The 15,357-nt window shown below is 41.0% G+C and overlaps 1 protein-coding gene across 1 annotated transcript in view; it reads left to right on the top strand.

Annotated features, from left to right (window-relative positions):
• Positions 1–14,937, top strand: part of Dnajc10 (DnaJ heat shock protein family (Hsp40) member C10) — a 38,085-nt gene extending 23,148 nt beyond the window's left edge. The window contains exons 13-22 of the mRNA XM_051166184.1: positions 2,379–2,506; positions 2,857–2,973; positions 5,645–5,746; positions 6,646–6,801; positions 7,855–7,988; positions 8,707–8,760; positions 9,002–9,149; positions 10,719–10,838; positions 12,484–12,588; positions 14,803–14,937. Coding sequence (XP_051022141.1) covers positions 2,379–2,506; positions 2,857–2,973; positions 5,645–5,746; positions 6,646–6,801; positions 7,855–7,988; positions 8,707–8,760; positions 9,002–9,149; positions 10,719–10,838; positions 12,484–12,588; positions 14,803–14,814 — 1,076 coding nt within the window. The 3' untranslated portion in view covers positions 14,815–14,937. The remainder of the gene's footprint in view (positions 1–2,378; positions 2,507–2,856; positions 2,974–5,644; positions 5,747–6,645; positions 6,802–7,854; positions 7,989–8,706; positions 8,761–9,001; positions 9,150–10,718; positions 10,839–12,483; positions 12,589–14,802) is intronic.
• Positions 14,938–15,357: the final 420 nt, after the last annotated feature.

Here is a 15,357-nt window from a genome sequence, read left to right as displayed (position 1 = left end):
ATCTTAGCTTCAATTACTATTCAATCTGTGGATGGTTATGTCCTTTTCCTCCTTAATGCCTTCACACATGATTCTGCCTTCTGAGTTTTAAGTATCCTCTGGATATTCAGCAAACTCCAAATTACCCTCCAACACTTACCCTTGTCCCTTAGGAAACACACTGAATTTGTAAGCGCTTCCCTTTATGTTAATAGTAACTATGATACACATTACACTCAGCACCTTTGTGCCCCAAGTATAATATACACAGTAGGGAAAAATATGAACTGTACTTAAACCTCTGCCCTGAAGAATTTTATAGACTTGGAGAGAAAGTAGACAGGTAAAGGGACAGTTTTTGATATCTGAGTGTGATGTGTCTGTTACCCAAACAACAGCTATTTGGTGGGTAGGAATCTGGCAGCAGCTTGTCTTCGTTTCTTTATGATGCTGCCGTCAGGGTAGATGAAGGTCATCTGATGACTGGGCTGGAGCCACTGCATCAGGACTCACCGTGGCATGTGACGTAATCAAACTCCTCATATGGCAGGAGGCCTTGGTTCTTCACTCTGTGGTTGCCTACAGTGTGGTGGTTGACTGATCCCAGAATAAATAATCTGGGAGTGAGGAAGCAAGTCAGGGCCTTTTGTAACCTCACAGCACATAGGCTCTCAGTCCAGTGTTCCACTGGTCACATGGGCCCACGCTTGTGCATAGGGTGATGTCACTGGAGCTGTCTTGGAAGGAAACTGGCTGTCAGTAAGTAAGCGTGCTTACAAATAACTGAGATAGAACAATCTTGTGTGGAGAGAGGAAGTCCTGAAAGAGCAACCTCCACGTTAAGACGTATCAGCAATGGTTACCCAGTAGAAGAGGTAATCAGACACATTCCAGACACCCCGAGATTCCTTCACAGGCTGGAGATAGAGGGCAGCAGGACTTCAAAGACAAGAAAGGTCATTGTTGAGAGAAGGCAAAGCAGCAGATTGTCTGTGATCTTCTGGGAAAGGAATTGGGATTTTTACCCTGAGGGACAGCAGAGATACTTGATTTTAGAAAAGTCACTGGCTGCCCAGAGTGGGTGGCAGGCAGCATTGGTGACAGGCAGGCTGGCTAGGGGAGGACTGCCGTAGAAAAGTGATGGAAGCCGACAGAATGACGATGCACAGTAGACTGCTTTAACCCTTTTAGAAGCTCTGTGTGGTCTGGCTCTTGTTAGGATCTGGGGGTTAAGAGAGAAGCGTTGGGTCATTCTCCTAATTTTGTTTAGTGAATTGGACTTGGAGTAATCAGATCTGTTAGTGAGGAAGAGGATGTTGAATCAGGAGTTGACAAGAAGCAGATTGTGCAGTTCACACAGTTGAATATACACCTTGGCTTCAAGAAAGATCTGTAAGCCAACACCGAAGGCATTAAGTTGTATATTAACAGCCAGGGCCAGGGTTAGTGTGAGCAAAGAAAAAGAATCTGATCAAGATCACCTTTCAGGGGTCAGAAAGAAAAGTGTGAAGCGCTCAAGAAACAGCACCAAAGAGAATGGGCAAGAGAGGAACACTTGTCACTACATGTAAATAGTGATCAGCTGTCTGTTCTGTTTCCCATGACTTTAAAAGAAGGTGCTTTCTGTTTGCTATGGCAATATAAGTGTGTGGCTCACAGTGACTCTTGTATGGAGAAGAGAGAAGGCACTTGGAAAAATCGTCTCTTGTAGTTAAGAAAGGACTTCTGGCAAGCCAAGGAACATGTTCTTCATTAGGCTGTGGCAAATCGTTAAATGTATTTTATTTTTATTTTGTTTTAAGGGTGAGTGTAGTAGCAGTGGAAAATGGGTTCATTCAGGAAAGCTGTAGTGTGGCTGTTGCAGTAGGCCGCCTGAGCTACCGCAGTAGCAGTGGGCATGGTGCTAGGACAGATGGCGAGGACACAGTCATATGAGAACAAATAGACAAGACTTTCTCTAGGTAGTCTCATTTAGGCAACTGGGTAATGATTATGCCATGTTGAAGAATATGAAAGAAGAAATACATCGGAGTTGGGGAGAAAGTGACCCACTATAATTCAGATATATTATGTCTCAAATATATCAAATATACACATTTTCCCACTGGGCAGTTTGTAATACAGATTTGATTCAAGAGAATCCTAAAGTGATTATTGTACTTGTGATGGTGAGGAAGCTTGCCACAGAGGTCGTGCCGTTTAACTAGCCCAAGAAGCAGAAGAATGTACAGTATAAAGGGGTCCCCCATACCACAAACCAGTGAACACAGAACACAGAACCTCACCAAAAACCAGTGCATCCATAGGTCCTTCCTTTCTTGAGTATTTTAAATATAAAAGTTGGAATGTTTCTGTAGATACAAAAGACATCCGTTATTTTAATTTTTCTCAATCTATAGGAAAGAAGATTCTATATGATATACTTGCTTTTGCCAAAGAAAGTGTTAATTCCCATGTTACCACACTTGGACCTCAGAACTTCCCTGCAAGTGACAAGGAACCATGGCTTGTTGACTTCTTCGCCCCTGTGAGTTATTTTTATTTGTCAAGTTCCAAAAGGCCATATTCTCAACGACTTGACCATTGGTACTAGAATTGTCTGGGTTCCGCAGCTCCTTGTGGGCGTTCCTGGGACGGCAGCAGACTGCCCCACGGGAGGGACGTTGTGCTGGGCGTCCCTGGACGGCGCAGTGCTCCATGGGAGGGACGTTGTGCTGGGCGTCCCTGGACGGCACAGTGCTCCATGGGAGGGACGTTGTGCTGGGCGTCCCTGGACGGCGCAGTGCTCCATGGGAGGGACGTTGTGCTGGGCGTCCCTGGACGGCACAGTGTTCCACGCCCTTGTCTTGCTGCTCATAATTACTCCTCTCTTCCCAGTGGTGTCCGCCATGTCGAGCTCTTTTGCCAGAGTTACGGAAAGCATCAACACTGCTATATGGTCAGCTCAAAGTTGGTACACTAGACTGCACAATTCATGAAGGACTCTGCAACATGGTAAGGCGAGGACAGACTTTGGCCATCAGTATTAAAACAGCTTTTTGGATGCACACCTACTTACAGCAGTAACATTGAAACAATTTAAACAAAATAGTAAATGTAGCTAGGTTGTAAATAGTTATGTAGAAGGTTGACTGTATACAAAGCTTTGTTTACCAAACTCAGGCATGTACTTAGTTTACTTTATAAAATACTTAACATAAATTTCCATTTTATTTAAATCCTAAGTTTTAGCAGTCTGTAAGTTTATTCTTTAGATTTCTTTATACTTGTCAGCCTAGAGTAGTTGATTTGAGCAGAGCAGATAGGATGTCCAGCTTAAAAGAGTTCCTCGTAAAGAGTTGCTTAAAAAGAATTAAAAAGATGTGACAGTGTGCTCATATTGGTGACAACATCTTATATTCTAAACATACTTTGGTACTTATGAATGGGATATGAAACTATAGTGTTGGGTAAGAATAGACTAGAAGCTGGAGAAGTCTAGATAATATAAGAGTGGTCATGGTGGACAGTGATCATAGCTATATAAATACATACAAGCTTATATCCTTCTAGAGTATGAATGTTTTAAGTCAAAAACTAAAATGTTAAAGAGATGACGAGGAAAGGAAAACCTGTTTCTTAGTACATAATAGAAGGAAGAATGTCTGACTTCACTAGTCAAGGAATTACAAATTACATCCAAATATTGATATTTTCCCTACCCAGAGTTACCAAATTGACAAAAAAAAAAATTAGAAATAGTACAGTGCATCTACAAATGGATAAGCCAGGCTGGGCCTGTAGCTCAGTAACACAGCACTTGCCTCACATGCTTAATTCCTGGGTTCAAAACCCTTGCACTGACAAAGAAATCTTAACCAGCTTGAGCAAGTCCTAAAAAACACAATGTAAAATGAAAAGGGCAGGCTACATAGCAGCAGTCAAGTATGGTGAAAATCAGAGAAAAATTTTTGAATACTCAAAGCAGTGCAGTGTGCTGTTTTAAGACAAATGTACATGTGGCCAAATTTAAATACCTGTGAATTGGACACGAGCCAACTTCAGCAGATTTGGAAGGGTTCAGACCAAGGGAGACAGTGTCAGCAGCAAGCCAGCATGGCCAAAACTATTAGTTGTTAAATACAAACAATATGTAGGTATTTATGAGGTTGCACTCTTTAGTTTTGGTATGTTTGAAATTAAAGTAAGTTTGGCTTTGAAGGGAGCTGTTTGTGTATTTTAAGGAAATAAATAAATGCAAAGAGACATTGCTGTCTAATTTCCTTTCTGTGATCTAGAAAATAGATGCTAACCAAAGATGCAAAATCATGAGTAGCAGTAGTTAATTTCAGTCCCATTAGTTTTTCTATATACTACTACCTCAGGAGAGTACATTATCAACAGTTGAGTCAAGTGTAAGGATTAAAAATATAGCATCATATTCTATACCAGAAGTAAGGCCAGGACCACCACCAAGGCGCCTCCTCCAGCAGGCTCACCATGTCCTAGTCACGTAGTCCTCTCTAGCTCAGTGGCCTCAGCTGTAGAGTTTATAATTTGTTTGGGTTGGTTGTTCTTGTTCTGTTTCTTCAAGAGAGGGTTTCTTTGTGCAGCCTTGGTTGTCTTGGAACTCACTCTGTAGACCAGGATGGCCTCGAACTCAAGAGATTCACCTGTCTCTGCCTCCCAAGTGCTGGGATTAAAGACATGTGCCACTACCACCTGGCTAGGTTTTGTAATTTTTAACTACTGAGTAAAATTGCTCTGAGGGAGGAACGAGAGGTTCTGTGTGGCTACGGCTTAGCAGACAATAAGAACGTGTAAACATTTACCTAGTCTCTGTTAACCAAATAAATGCTTTCAATTCACACATTTTCAAAACCTCATATGCTGTTTCTCTACAATTATGACTCTTCAAATTTCCAACTTACTAATGAGTTATCAACTTTAGGGCTCATAGTTCAGCTACAGCAGCTCACACATCCACAGACAGGGAAACTCTTTGTAACACATAAGAACTATCTTGAATAAAGAATAAAAAGTGACCACTTTGTTAGAGCATGACTCATAATTCTTTAATATAAAATACAGTCATGCTCACTTGTTCTTGCTATTGTATGTTGTCGATTCCTCTAGGATGGTTACAGTATCGTACTGTCACTAGAAAAGGTGGCTGATGTGTCTTCACAACTAGTTTGAAGAAAACAAAAATGTAAAATGTCTACTCAGCAGTTACTCAGCTCACTACCCACGATTCAGTGCCCTTGGGCTTTAATGACGAGCGATTTACCAGTGCAAGCCCTACTGCAGTGTCTTTGCTAAACTTGTCTAACGCAGCATCTTTCAATCACCAAGTAGATTTCTACAATCTTGTAAAAGGGTGCTGGAGACATGACTTGCAGTTAAGAGCATTTGTTGGTCTTACAGAGGAGCCAGGTTCTGTTCCCTGCACACACACATAGTGAAAACAGCTGTCTGTAAATCCAGTTCCAAGGGACCAGGCACCCTCTTCTGACCTCCCTCAGCACCAAGAAATGCATGGAGCACATACATTCATTCAGGCAAAACCCCCATATATATAAAATAAAAAATAAATATATCTAAAAATATTTGTAATCTTGCTAAAAGCATGCTGTTGAAAATTGGAACAGATAGGTAAAGTATATGAATTTCTTCTTCCTCACAGTATAACATCCAAGCTTATCCAACAACAGTAGTATTCAACCAGTCCAGTATTCATGAGTATGAAGGACACCACTCTGCAGAACAGATCTTGGAGTTCATAGAGGTATTTTAAGTCACAGACTGTGACTAGAAATCTGTTTATATGTATACTTTGGAAGGCTGTTTGTATTGGGACTTACTCTTTTTGTGCCAGAGATTGTTTTATGAAAAGTTTTTTTTGTTTGTTTGTTTTTTAATTTAAGCCTACTGTGGTGATTTGTACATGGGAGACCCTGCTACTGACTGTGTGACGTTATCGTTTCCATGAAGCCTGTGCCCCTGTGCCTGCTTTCCTTCAGTGCAGAAATGCTCTCATCCACAGCACCAAAGCCAGGCGTCCTCACCAGGCTGGCTCAGGGTTAGCACAGAAGGGCCTTGGTTGCCATTTGGTCTTAACTGGAATAATTTTAGGGGCTTCTTAGGAAATGGAAACTTGTAGTTATTGTTGTCCAACCTATTCGTCTGTCCTCTTCAGGTCGTATGTTGTGTTGGGTTGTTTTGGTTGTTATCCTAGTAAAGCCGATGTGCTCGTCAGTGTCACTTGGTGCAGGCTGAAGCTCTATTAAGACGGCATCTGGAATATACAGTCTCTAGGACGGTGCAAAGCTTCTCCACTTAAATATCAAAAGAACTAGTAGGCTTTGCATTAGTAATTAAATGGTCATTTCTAAACATCCTATTCCTGGTGTTATAAAAGTTATGTGTGGCTAATAGGGGTGTCTGGATTACTCCATGGTCAGCTCACAGTCTCTAGGATAACTCTTTTTCGAGTCTACAGTGGTTTTAAAGCTAATGGGGAAATAGGCCTTTTAAGAAAATGGATGGGCAAAATCCTAACTTAATAATAGATTTCTTTTAAATATCCTTACATGTCTTTTGATTTCTCTAAAGTAGGAACTTTCTAAATGACATGCCCCAGCAACCTGTCAGAAATGCATGAAAACCTGTTTCCTTTTGTTGTAGGATCTCAGGAACCCTTCAGTGGTGACCCTCACACCCGGCACCTTTGCTGACCTAGTTAAGCAGAGGAGGCATGACGAGGTCTGGATGGTTGATTTCTATTCTCCGTGGTGTCATCCCTGCCAGGTCTTAATGCCAGAGTGGAAACGAATGGCCCGGGTATAGTGACATAGTTTACTTACTTACGTTGCATGCTTACTGAGAATGGTTGGTTAGCAGAAGCGATAAACCAGTAACTGGAGACCTGACTGAGTCACTAAGATCCCACACTGCCACTGCCGACTAAGAACTGCCAGGGCTAACCCAGGTCACCTTCATTATTTTATTCTTAGAGCTTACAGATAGTGTTTCCTCACAATATTGCAGATCTTCAAAAGAGCTTAGTCAGCAGGAATGGTGGTCTGTACTGACAATGCCAGCATTCAGAAATCTGAGGCAGGAGGATTGGGGGTCTAGATTATCCTGCTCCACACAGCTCCAAGCTCTGACTCCAAAACAAACAAAACCAAACAGAAAATAACCTCAAACAGTAGTGTGTATAATTTTCTAAAAACAGGCAGTGCTCTAAAATAACAAATGAAGGCAATTTATTTAAAGTACCAGCATGGAAAATGAAATCAGCATTTCATATTTATCCCTTAGATAAAGTGAGTTTATTGTATCTTAACATTTAAGATTATGCATTTTTATGTTCAGGCAATGCTTATTACCTCCATTAGAAAAAGATATTTTAAAAAAATACTGGATTATATTTGGGCTACTAACTTGAATTTTTAAAAACATATTTTCCCACATAGTAAATAAAAATGAGCCAATTGTTTTCATTTATAGTAACTATGGAAAGTTCTTAATTGCAAAATTACAGAGTTCAAGTTCAAATTTTTACCCATTGCTCCTGTGATACTAATAAATAAAGAAATATTCATTTTATTTGACCATTTAACACTTACAAAAGTTGTGGTAAGGGCTAAATAGTTGTCTCAGCAGTTAGGAGCACTGGCTATTCTTGCAGAAAACCCAGGCTTGGTTCCCTGCTTTCTCGAGCATCATTAACTCAGATCCAGGGGTTCAGTGCCCTCTTCTGGCCTCCAAGGGCAGTGCACAGACATGGTTCATATGCATCTAGGAAAAATGCTCAAACAAAAGAATTTTTTTAAAAGAGATAATTTTATTTCAATCTTGACCTATGTGTTGACTTTTGTTCTTTTGTAGACATTAACTGGACTGATCAATGTGGGCAGTGTGGACTGCCAGCAGTATCATTCTTTTTGTACCCAAGAAAATGTTCAAAGATACCCCGAGATACGATTTTATCCCCAAAAGTCAAATAAAGGGTATCAGTATCAGTAAGTATTCTCTCAAATTTGGAGGCATGTGTTATGATCACTTGGTTATACAGTTAACCCTTAAGTTAGGCCAACATGCATGTAGTGGGAGGCCACTGGGGAGCCCTCAGAGAGGGACAGCAAAACCAGGTAGGAAGTTCTAGTCAAGAAGCCGTGAGAGCAGAAGCTGCTGTTGACGTCCTTGCATGGCCCAGCTCCAGCTCCTGTCAAGCTCTTGCCTCCACTGTTTGTAGAGACCTTCACCCTTCCTTATTTATGTAGCAGCCATACCCCGCCCACTGGTGCTGAGAAGGGACTAACCACAGCAGATTGTTCTAGCTCACCTGCTATGGTTGGAGACGAAATTTGAACCCAGGACTGTCCTAAGTGTCCACCTGTTCTATACTACATAGGTATTAAAAAAAAAATCCACAATTGTAATTAAGAAGTAAAAATTGAGCCATTAGTTTCTCTTTAAAAGATGAGAGAATCAGCTGTGAGGAAATCACAAAAAACCACATATAGTCCTGGGTTAATTCCCAGCAACTCAGGGGAGAGAAAAGATACAAAGATAGAAAGACTCATAGAAATCTATTAACTCTTATTTACTTGGTGGAAAGAGATACGGTGACACTAACCAGTCAGGACTTTGCTTTTAATTGCTACAGTAAGATTGTTTCTTGACCATATCCAGTAATAGAAAATACTAATTACAACTTGATCTTCTCCCTTCTTTCAGTAGTTACAATGGCTGGAATAGGGATGCTTATTCCCTGCGAAGCTGGGGTCTCGGGTGAGTAATTAAAATATACATTGTAGAACACAGATTCAAAGCTGTTTGTCTTCTCATGTGCATAGCTTTCTGTGGCATTTAAAATACTTGGGAAGGATGACATATCAAGGTTGAACTGAGCTTCATTCCGTCACTATCCTTTGACCCATTTTTAACTTAGGAACGCTTTGGTCAGTATTGCCATAAACTACTTGCTTTGCTTTTGTATAATGAGAAATGCTACTTGATTCTCTTATTTCAGATTTTTACCCCAAGCGTCCATAGATTTAACACCTCAGACTTTCAACGAAAAGGTTTTACAAGGGAAAACCCACTGGGTGGTTGATTTCTATGCTCCTTGGTGTGGACCTTGCCAGAATTTTGCCCCAGAGTTTGAACTCTTGGCTAGGGTAAGTATTGTTGTCTAGTTAAATAAATTTTACGAACACAGATGTTTTAATAATTGGTTAAAATGTTGTAAGCTAATTCTTAATTTAGTTCCTAAAAATTATCTCTCAATTAAAAAAATATGTTTCAATAAGTATTAATCTGTCTTTCTTGAGATCGGTTTCTCTTTATAACCCTGAAGTTCCCTATGTAGACCAGGCCAGCCTCAAACTCAGAGGTCTGCCTACCTTGGCCTCCCAAGGGCTAGTATTAAAAGCATTTAGTGACAGATAACACATATCCGAGTGTGTGTGTTGTGTGTGGATACATTGTTCTTCCTGTAGTTGTACTGCCAATCTAGGTTAGTCTCCCTACGTGTAGCCATAGGCCTCAAGCCAGACAGAGCAAAGACACTTGCATTGTCCTAGAGCTGGAGAGGATAACATCAGTCAGCACAGGAGAGTGATAGTAGAAGGAGACACGTGACAGCTGTACGGACAAGCAGGACTGTGTGCCATAGGTGAGGTGAGAGGAACTGAGGAACAGCTAGCTTCTGTCTTGAATGACCACAAAGGGAAAGAATTTAAGTTCACATTTTATTTATTATGTATAGGGTTCTGCCTGCATATATACCTGCACACTAGAAGAGGGTACCAGAGCTCCTTATAGATGGTTCTGCGCCACCAAGTGGTTGCTGGGAGTTGAACTTGAGACCTTTGGAAGAGCAGCCAGTGCTCTTACCATCTGAGCCATCTCTTCAGCCCAAGTTCATATAACTTATGTTTAGGGAGCATGGGACACTTACAAAGAGCGGTTGAGAGACTGTTGACAGTGAAGATGCCAACATGGGACTCTGGTGGGGTGTGGTAACCTGACGGCACAGAAGGCGCTCCCTGTGCTGGGAAAGGGCCGGTCCTGCAGGAGGAGTCAGGACAGACAAGAGGCAAGTGTGAACAGCGGGTAAAGCACAAAGCATGGAGTCCAGGAACTGTCTTTTTAGTGGTATCAAAGAGAGCTCACTTGTGCCCTTAAAGCCAGTCCAGTGTTGGGAATGAAAACAACAGAAATCGGTGGAGAGTACCACATACATAGCTGGTAAGGGAGGGATGGACACCCAGATGCATGCTGGTGATGAGAAGAAACACGGCAGCGCAAGGAAGCTCCTTTTGTGATCATCTGCAAATACACGGAAATGAGTCAGGGCTGACCTTGACAACATAAAAAGACTGAAATCTGACCTGGGCAGTTTAGATGGTGTGGTCAGCCATGGCCCAGACAAAGAATGCCAATTAGGATTAAAGACAGATGTTCGCTTGTGGCAGGCTGAGTGAGGTGGCTGGAAGGAGGTCAGAGGTAAAGCCTGGAGGTGCTCTTAAAGGAAGGGTTATTTATGTCAGGCAGATGGCAGCAAGTGGGAAGTTAAGAGGGCTGGGAAAGGGCAGAAAGAATCTTGTTGAATAGGAAGAATTAGTAGTGAGTTTTAAAGGTAATAAAATGTTAAATATATAAAGATTTGAAATATATTATCTTGGTTATGCAATTGCCAAGTATACTGCCAATGAGAAAGTGGCGAGATCTGTTTTGTTTTTCAGATGATCAAAGGAAAAGTGAAAGCTGGGAAAGTGGACTGTCAGGCCTACCCCCAGACGTGCCAGAAAGCTGCCATTAAAGCCTACCCAAGTGTTAAGTTTTATCAGTACGAAAGAGCAAAGGTATGGGCAGGCTTTCTTCTGCTGTATGCCTTCCTTAGCAGGCCAGCCTCACAACCTCATGTGGGAGAAAGAGTTCTTTTTCTAGTTTCTAGTTCTCCAATTTTAAAAAGTGAGGGGAAAAAGTGTTTTCTTACTGAGTCATCTTCTTTTCCGGTGAACCAAGGGACCTTAAAAAGTGCACTGGCCTGTGTGCCCCCAGGTGCCTCACAGACTTTGTGCTCCGTAAAAATAGGATGAAAAGAAATACTAGAAGAAGCCTAGCCAAACATTAATATGTGTTATTTCTGGATTGTAGAATTCAAAGTAATTATCTTCTGTGAAGTTTTATATTTCCTACATTTTAATATAATTTTAATGTTCCTTTCTAAGAAAAAAAGTTGAAGGAAATTGTTTTATAAAACTTTTGCAATAGCCTTAGTGACTGAGCATCTTTTGAGGAATGTTTACTAAGGGCTTTGGTTACAAGTGGGGTCCTTGGTTTTGGTTATAATTATTTGAGGGCACTACTACCAATATACCTATGTTTTTCTTTGTTGGTTAGGTTTGATTTTGTTTGTGTTGGGTAACTCACTTTGTAGAGCAGGCTGGCATTGGACTCACAGATACCCGCCTGCCTCTGAGCATTGGGATTATATGAACCTCAGTGCCTGGCTGCATTGAGTTTTCAGCAGACGAAACAAGCTCTACCGGGGTCAGTCTCAGCAAACCAGGGTCTGTGATCACTGCTTCAAAAGTTGCATCTTTCTAGTTGTTAGTGAAAGCACATAGGGACTCTGCAGTCCTCCCAGGGACAGTATGATTTTTTTTTTTATAAGATTAATATTCTTTTTATTAAAAACCTGATTAGTAGCACCATGAAAAAGAATTCTTCCCCTAACTGCAGTCTTTTTTTTTTTTTAATTTATTCTTGTTACATCTCAATGGCTATCCCATCCCTTGTGCCAAACTGCAGTCTTTAATTTTACTCAGTATGATTCTTCTTTTCATTGAGAAGAGAAGAATGGCATTTGATGTGCCATTTTAGTAACTGGGCAAAAAATATGAACTCTGTCTTAGAATCCTTAAAGAAAGTTATTCTGGACCCCAAAAATATAGTCACCTCCCCATTTCTTTCATAAGAATGAATGGAGGCCTTGCTCAGGCACATTGCTGAGGTGCGTGTGACCAAGAATATTGATCCATTTTTAAGACAAATGAAGACACATTTTTTTACTAAATGACTTCATAAGAAATTAAATGAAAACTGGGATGCACGCTTGATGGAACACTTGTGCTCGTGGTGTTTTTCTTGTAGTGCTGAGGGCTAGACGTGCAGTGTCAGTGCTCTGCTGCCAACCAGCTACCCACTTCTACCTTTTGGACACCACCACATAAAAGTCTTTGAGATCAGTCATGCGTTTTTTCTAGGAATCATTTTGTGCCCCATAATGCTGCTGCTGCTGCTGTTGTAGTTTTTATTATTGTTGTTGTTGTTGTTGTTATTATTATTATTAGTTGACTACTTGTGCAGCACTGTGCACTTGAAGAGACTTGAGTCTCAAGCAGCTCTGGAAGAAGAGACCTTTAAGGCATAAGTGAGCCCACTTGTTACGAGGGAATGTTGGTGCAAGTACTTAGAAGATAACATGAGTGTTTTTAATTTTAGAAAAGTATACAGGAAGAGCAAATAAATTCCAGAGATGCAAAAACTATTGCTGCCTTAATTTACAGAAAACTGGAAACTCTCCAAAGCCAAGTAAAGAGAAATAAGGTAAGAGCCAGGCCTACAAGTGACTGGCAAGTAGCCAGGATGTGTTCTTAGCGTGCGTTCCTCCCAAAGATGAATACTGAGAGCCATTCCCATTTTGGAGAAACACACCAGCCAGGATTACAGCCTCTAGATAATGAAATGCTGGGAAAGCTGCGCACTCACCAGTTAACAGAATTCTCAAGTTTCTTTCATAAAAACTTGGACTCCAGTGCACATAGCAACATCACTCATACAACAAATAGGGAAAGGCAGCCACCGCAGCAGAGTGGATGAGGAAATGTGGCGTATATGTTCAGCGGAGTCTTTTTAAGGTAAAAATGAAGACTGTATCCATACTACCTGGTAAACTTTGAAAATATGCTTGGTGGAATGAAGCAGTCACAAAGGGCCACACACTATATGGTTCTGTATACATACAATGTTCGGAAGGCCGTTAGTGGTCACTGGGGCAGGGTGAGAGTAGAAATGGCGGTGGCTACTGGAGTAGAAGGGGGTCTGTCTCTGACGTGCAGAACATGCTCTAAAGCAGCTGTATAACTGAGTATACCACTGCACTTTCATTGTCGACTTTTTTTAATATGTGAAATATGCAAGCTGTATTTGGTAGCACACACCTTTAATCTCAGCACTCTATGAGATGAGTTCAAGGATAGCCTGGTCTATATAATAAGTTCCAAGGGGTAAGATCCTATGGCCAGTATTTTTTTTTTTTTTTTTTTTTTTTAAGATTTATTGATGGTGACACATACCTGCAATCTCAGCACTCAGGGAGACAGGTGCAGGTTGATCTCTGGGAGTTCAAGGACAGCTTGGTCTACAAAATGAGTCCAGGACAGCCAAGGCTACACAGAGAAACCCTGTCTTGAAAAAAAAAAAAAAATGTGTGTGTGCATGCGTGCACATTGGTGTTCTGCCTGCATGTCTGCTAAAAGGTGACAGATACTCTGGAATTGGAGTTATAGACAGTTGTGAGCTGCCATGTGGGTTCTGAGAATTGAGCTCTGGTTTGTTCACTGGTTAGCCAGTGCTCTTAACCAGCCTCCAAAATAAGTTTTTGAAAGGAAAGGAAAAATATATACTAGTTACTAAGAATAGTGATATGACTAAGTTATTTGATTTTAAGTGTAAATAAAATATTGAATTATTACCAATAAATATTCTAGAACTTCAGCATATTGTAGAAAGCAGAAGTCTTTGTGCTTGGCTTAGACAGAATGTATTTAAACCATAATCCCCTTATTCCTGAATTTTTATCTACCATCGGCACTACGTATTCCTGTTGCTTTTCTGGACCCAATTTGTTTGATCCCTTTTTAAAGTCTGTTCTCAGCATACTGAGGAGCCTACTCTGTGAGTGTTGGATGCTTGTGAGTAGAGTTTAATATGGTTCCATATAGAGGAGGGACAGACACAGCACACCCTCTGAGAGGTTCGGGCTTTAGAGAACCTAGTTCTGTAGAGCAGTTAACAGGAGCCCTCATGTGGAAAGGTGCATGGTCTACTTCCCAAGTAGAGGCGATAGCAATCTATTTATGTCTTCCTAGTATATAGAGTAAACATATTTTTATAATGTTTGGGTTATTTTAATTTTTTCAAGTTATTTTAAAACTTAGGATTTTTATCTCAAGTTAAATATTTTAAAATGTTTCTTTACTCATAAACCAAAACATCATAACTGAAATTGAGATAAAGAATACAGCATATTATCCCTTAGTCTCTTAACTTCCTTGCTGTTGCTGTGATAAAATACTCTGACAGCAGCAATTTAGGATACAACTAGCTCTTCTGACACACAGCTCAAGGGCGCAGGCAGTGGAAGTGGCGGCACCTCACACCACGCTCAGGAATCAGTAATGAACGCATGCTGCGCTCAGGGCCCTTCTCCACCTGGCACAGTCCAGGCCCTGCTAGGAAACAGCCCCAGCATGGTGGGAAGGTCTCCCCATCTCAGCCATGCAGTCAGCATGGTCTCCACAGGCATACACAGGATTCCATCAAGTTGACAGTAAATAAGTTCCCGTCACACTTAGAGAGTATGGCACACAAGTTGTCAAGCCTACTGTGTGCAGGTAAGAGCTGTGATACTTCCATTGTTACTTAAGCAAGAAGTGTTCCATGTGATACTCCATTCAGTAAGAACATGGAGTATTTGTAAGAAAGTAATTGACTAGCTTGTAATAACTTTCTCTTTTAATCACCTTTACATTAATACAGGATGAGCTTTGATATTGAAGGAAAAAATTGTAAGGAAAGAACCTGGAAAATGCCATCAGAAGATCCCTTTTCCAAAGCTAAGATGCTCTTGAGGAAGCAGATGCTCATGACTTGGCCTTGCAGGTGCACTCTGCAAGCGTCTCTGGATTGCTGCTGTCTGCAGACGCTTACTGTGGGGAGCCAGGCGGCACCATCTGACACTGAGGCCACATATGGTTCTTTGTTGTTGTTGTTAATCCCTTTAAGAAATATAAATACCATTCTTAGCTCAGGGCCAAACCCAGCCCAGGGTCTAGTGTGCTGACTACCCGAACTGATGTTTGGACACCTGGCTCCACATGTGTGTCTGCCATCTTCATACTGTACAAAGTGGATGTGGCTATTTACTTGTAGTTTTGTGATGGGCCTGAAAAGAAGTGACTTGGTTTTCAGTCACCCCTTCTAAAAACTCTGCTTTGACCATATATTTTATGTTGACTATTTTCACAATATGGCGAAATAAAAATACACTCATTTTCATACTATATAGTACTGTATATACAGAAGTTCTTTTCT

This window comes from Acomys russatus, chromosome 24, assembly GCF_903995435.1.
Source record: "Acomys russatus chromosome 24, mAcoRus1.1, whole genome shotgun sequence".
In the NCBI taxonomy this organism is placed as follows: Eukaryota; Metazoa; Chordata; class Mammalia; order Rodentia; family Muridae; genus Acomys; species Acomys russatus.
Note: the sequence above shows the minus strand (reverse complement) of the source record. Positions and strands in the feature narration are given on the sequence as shown.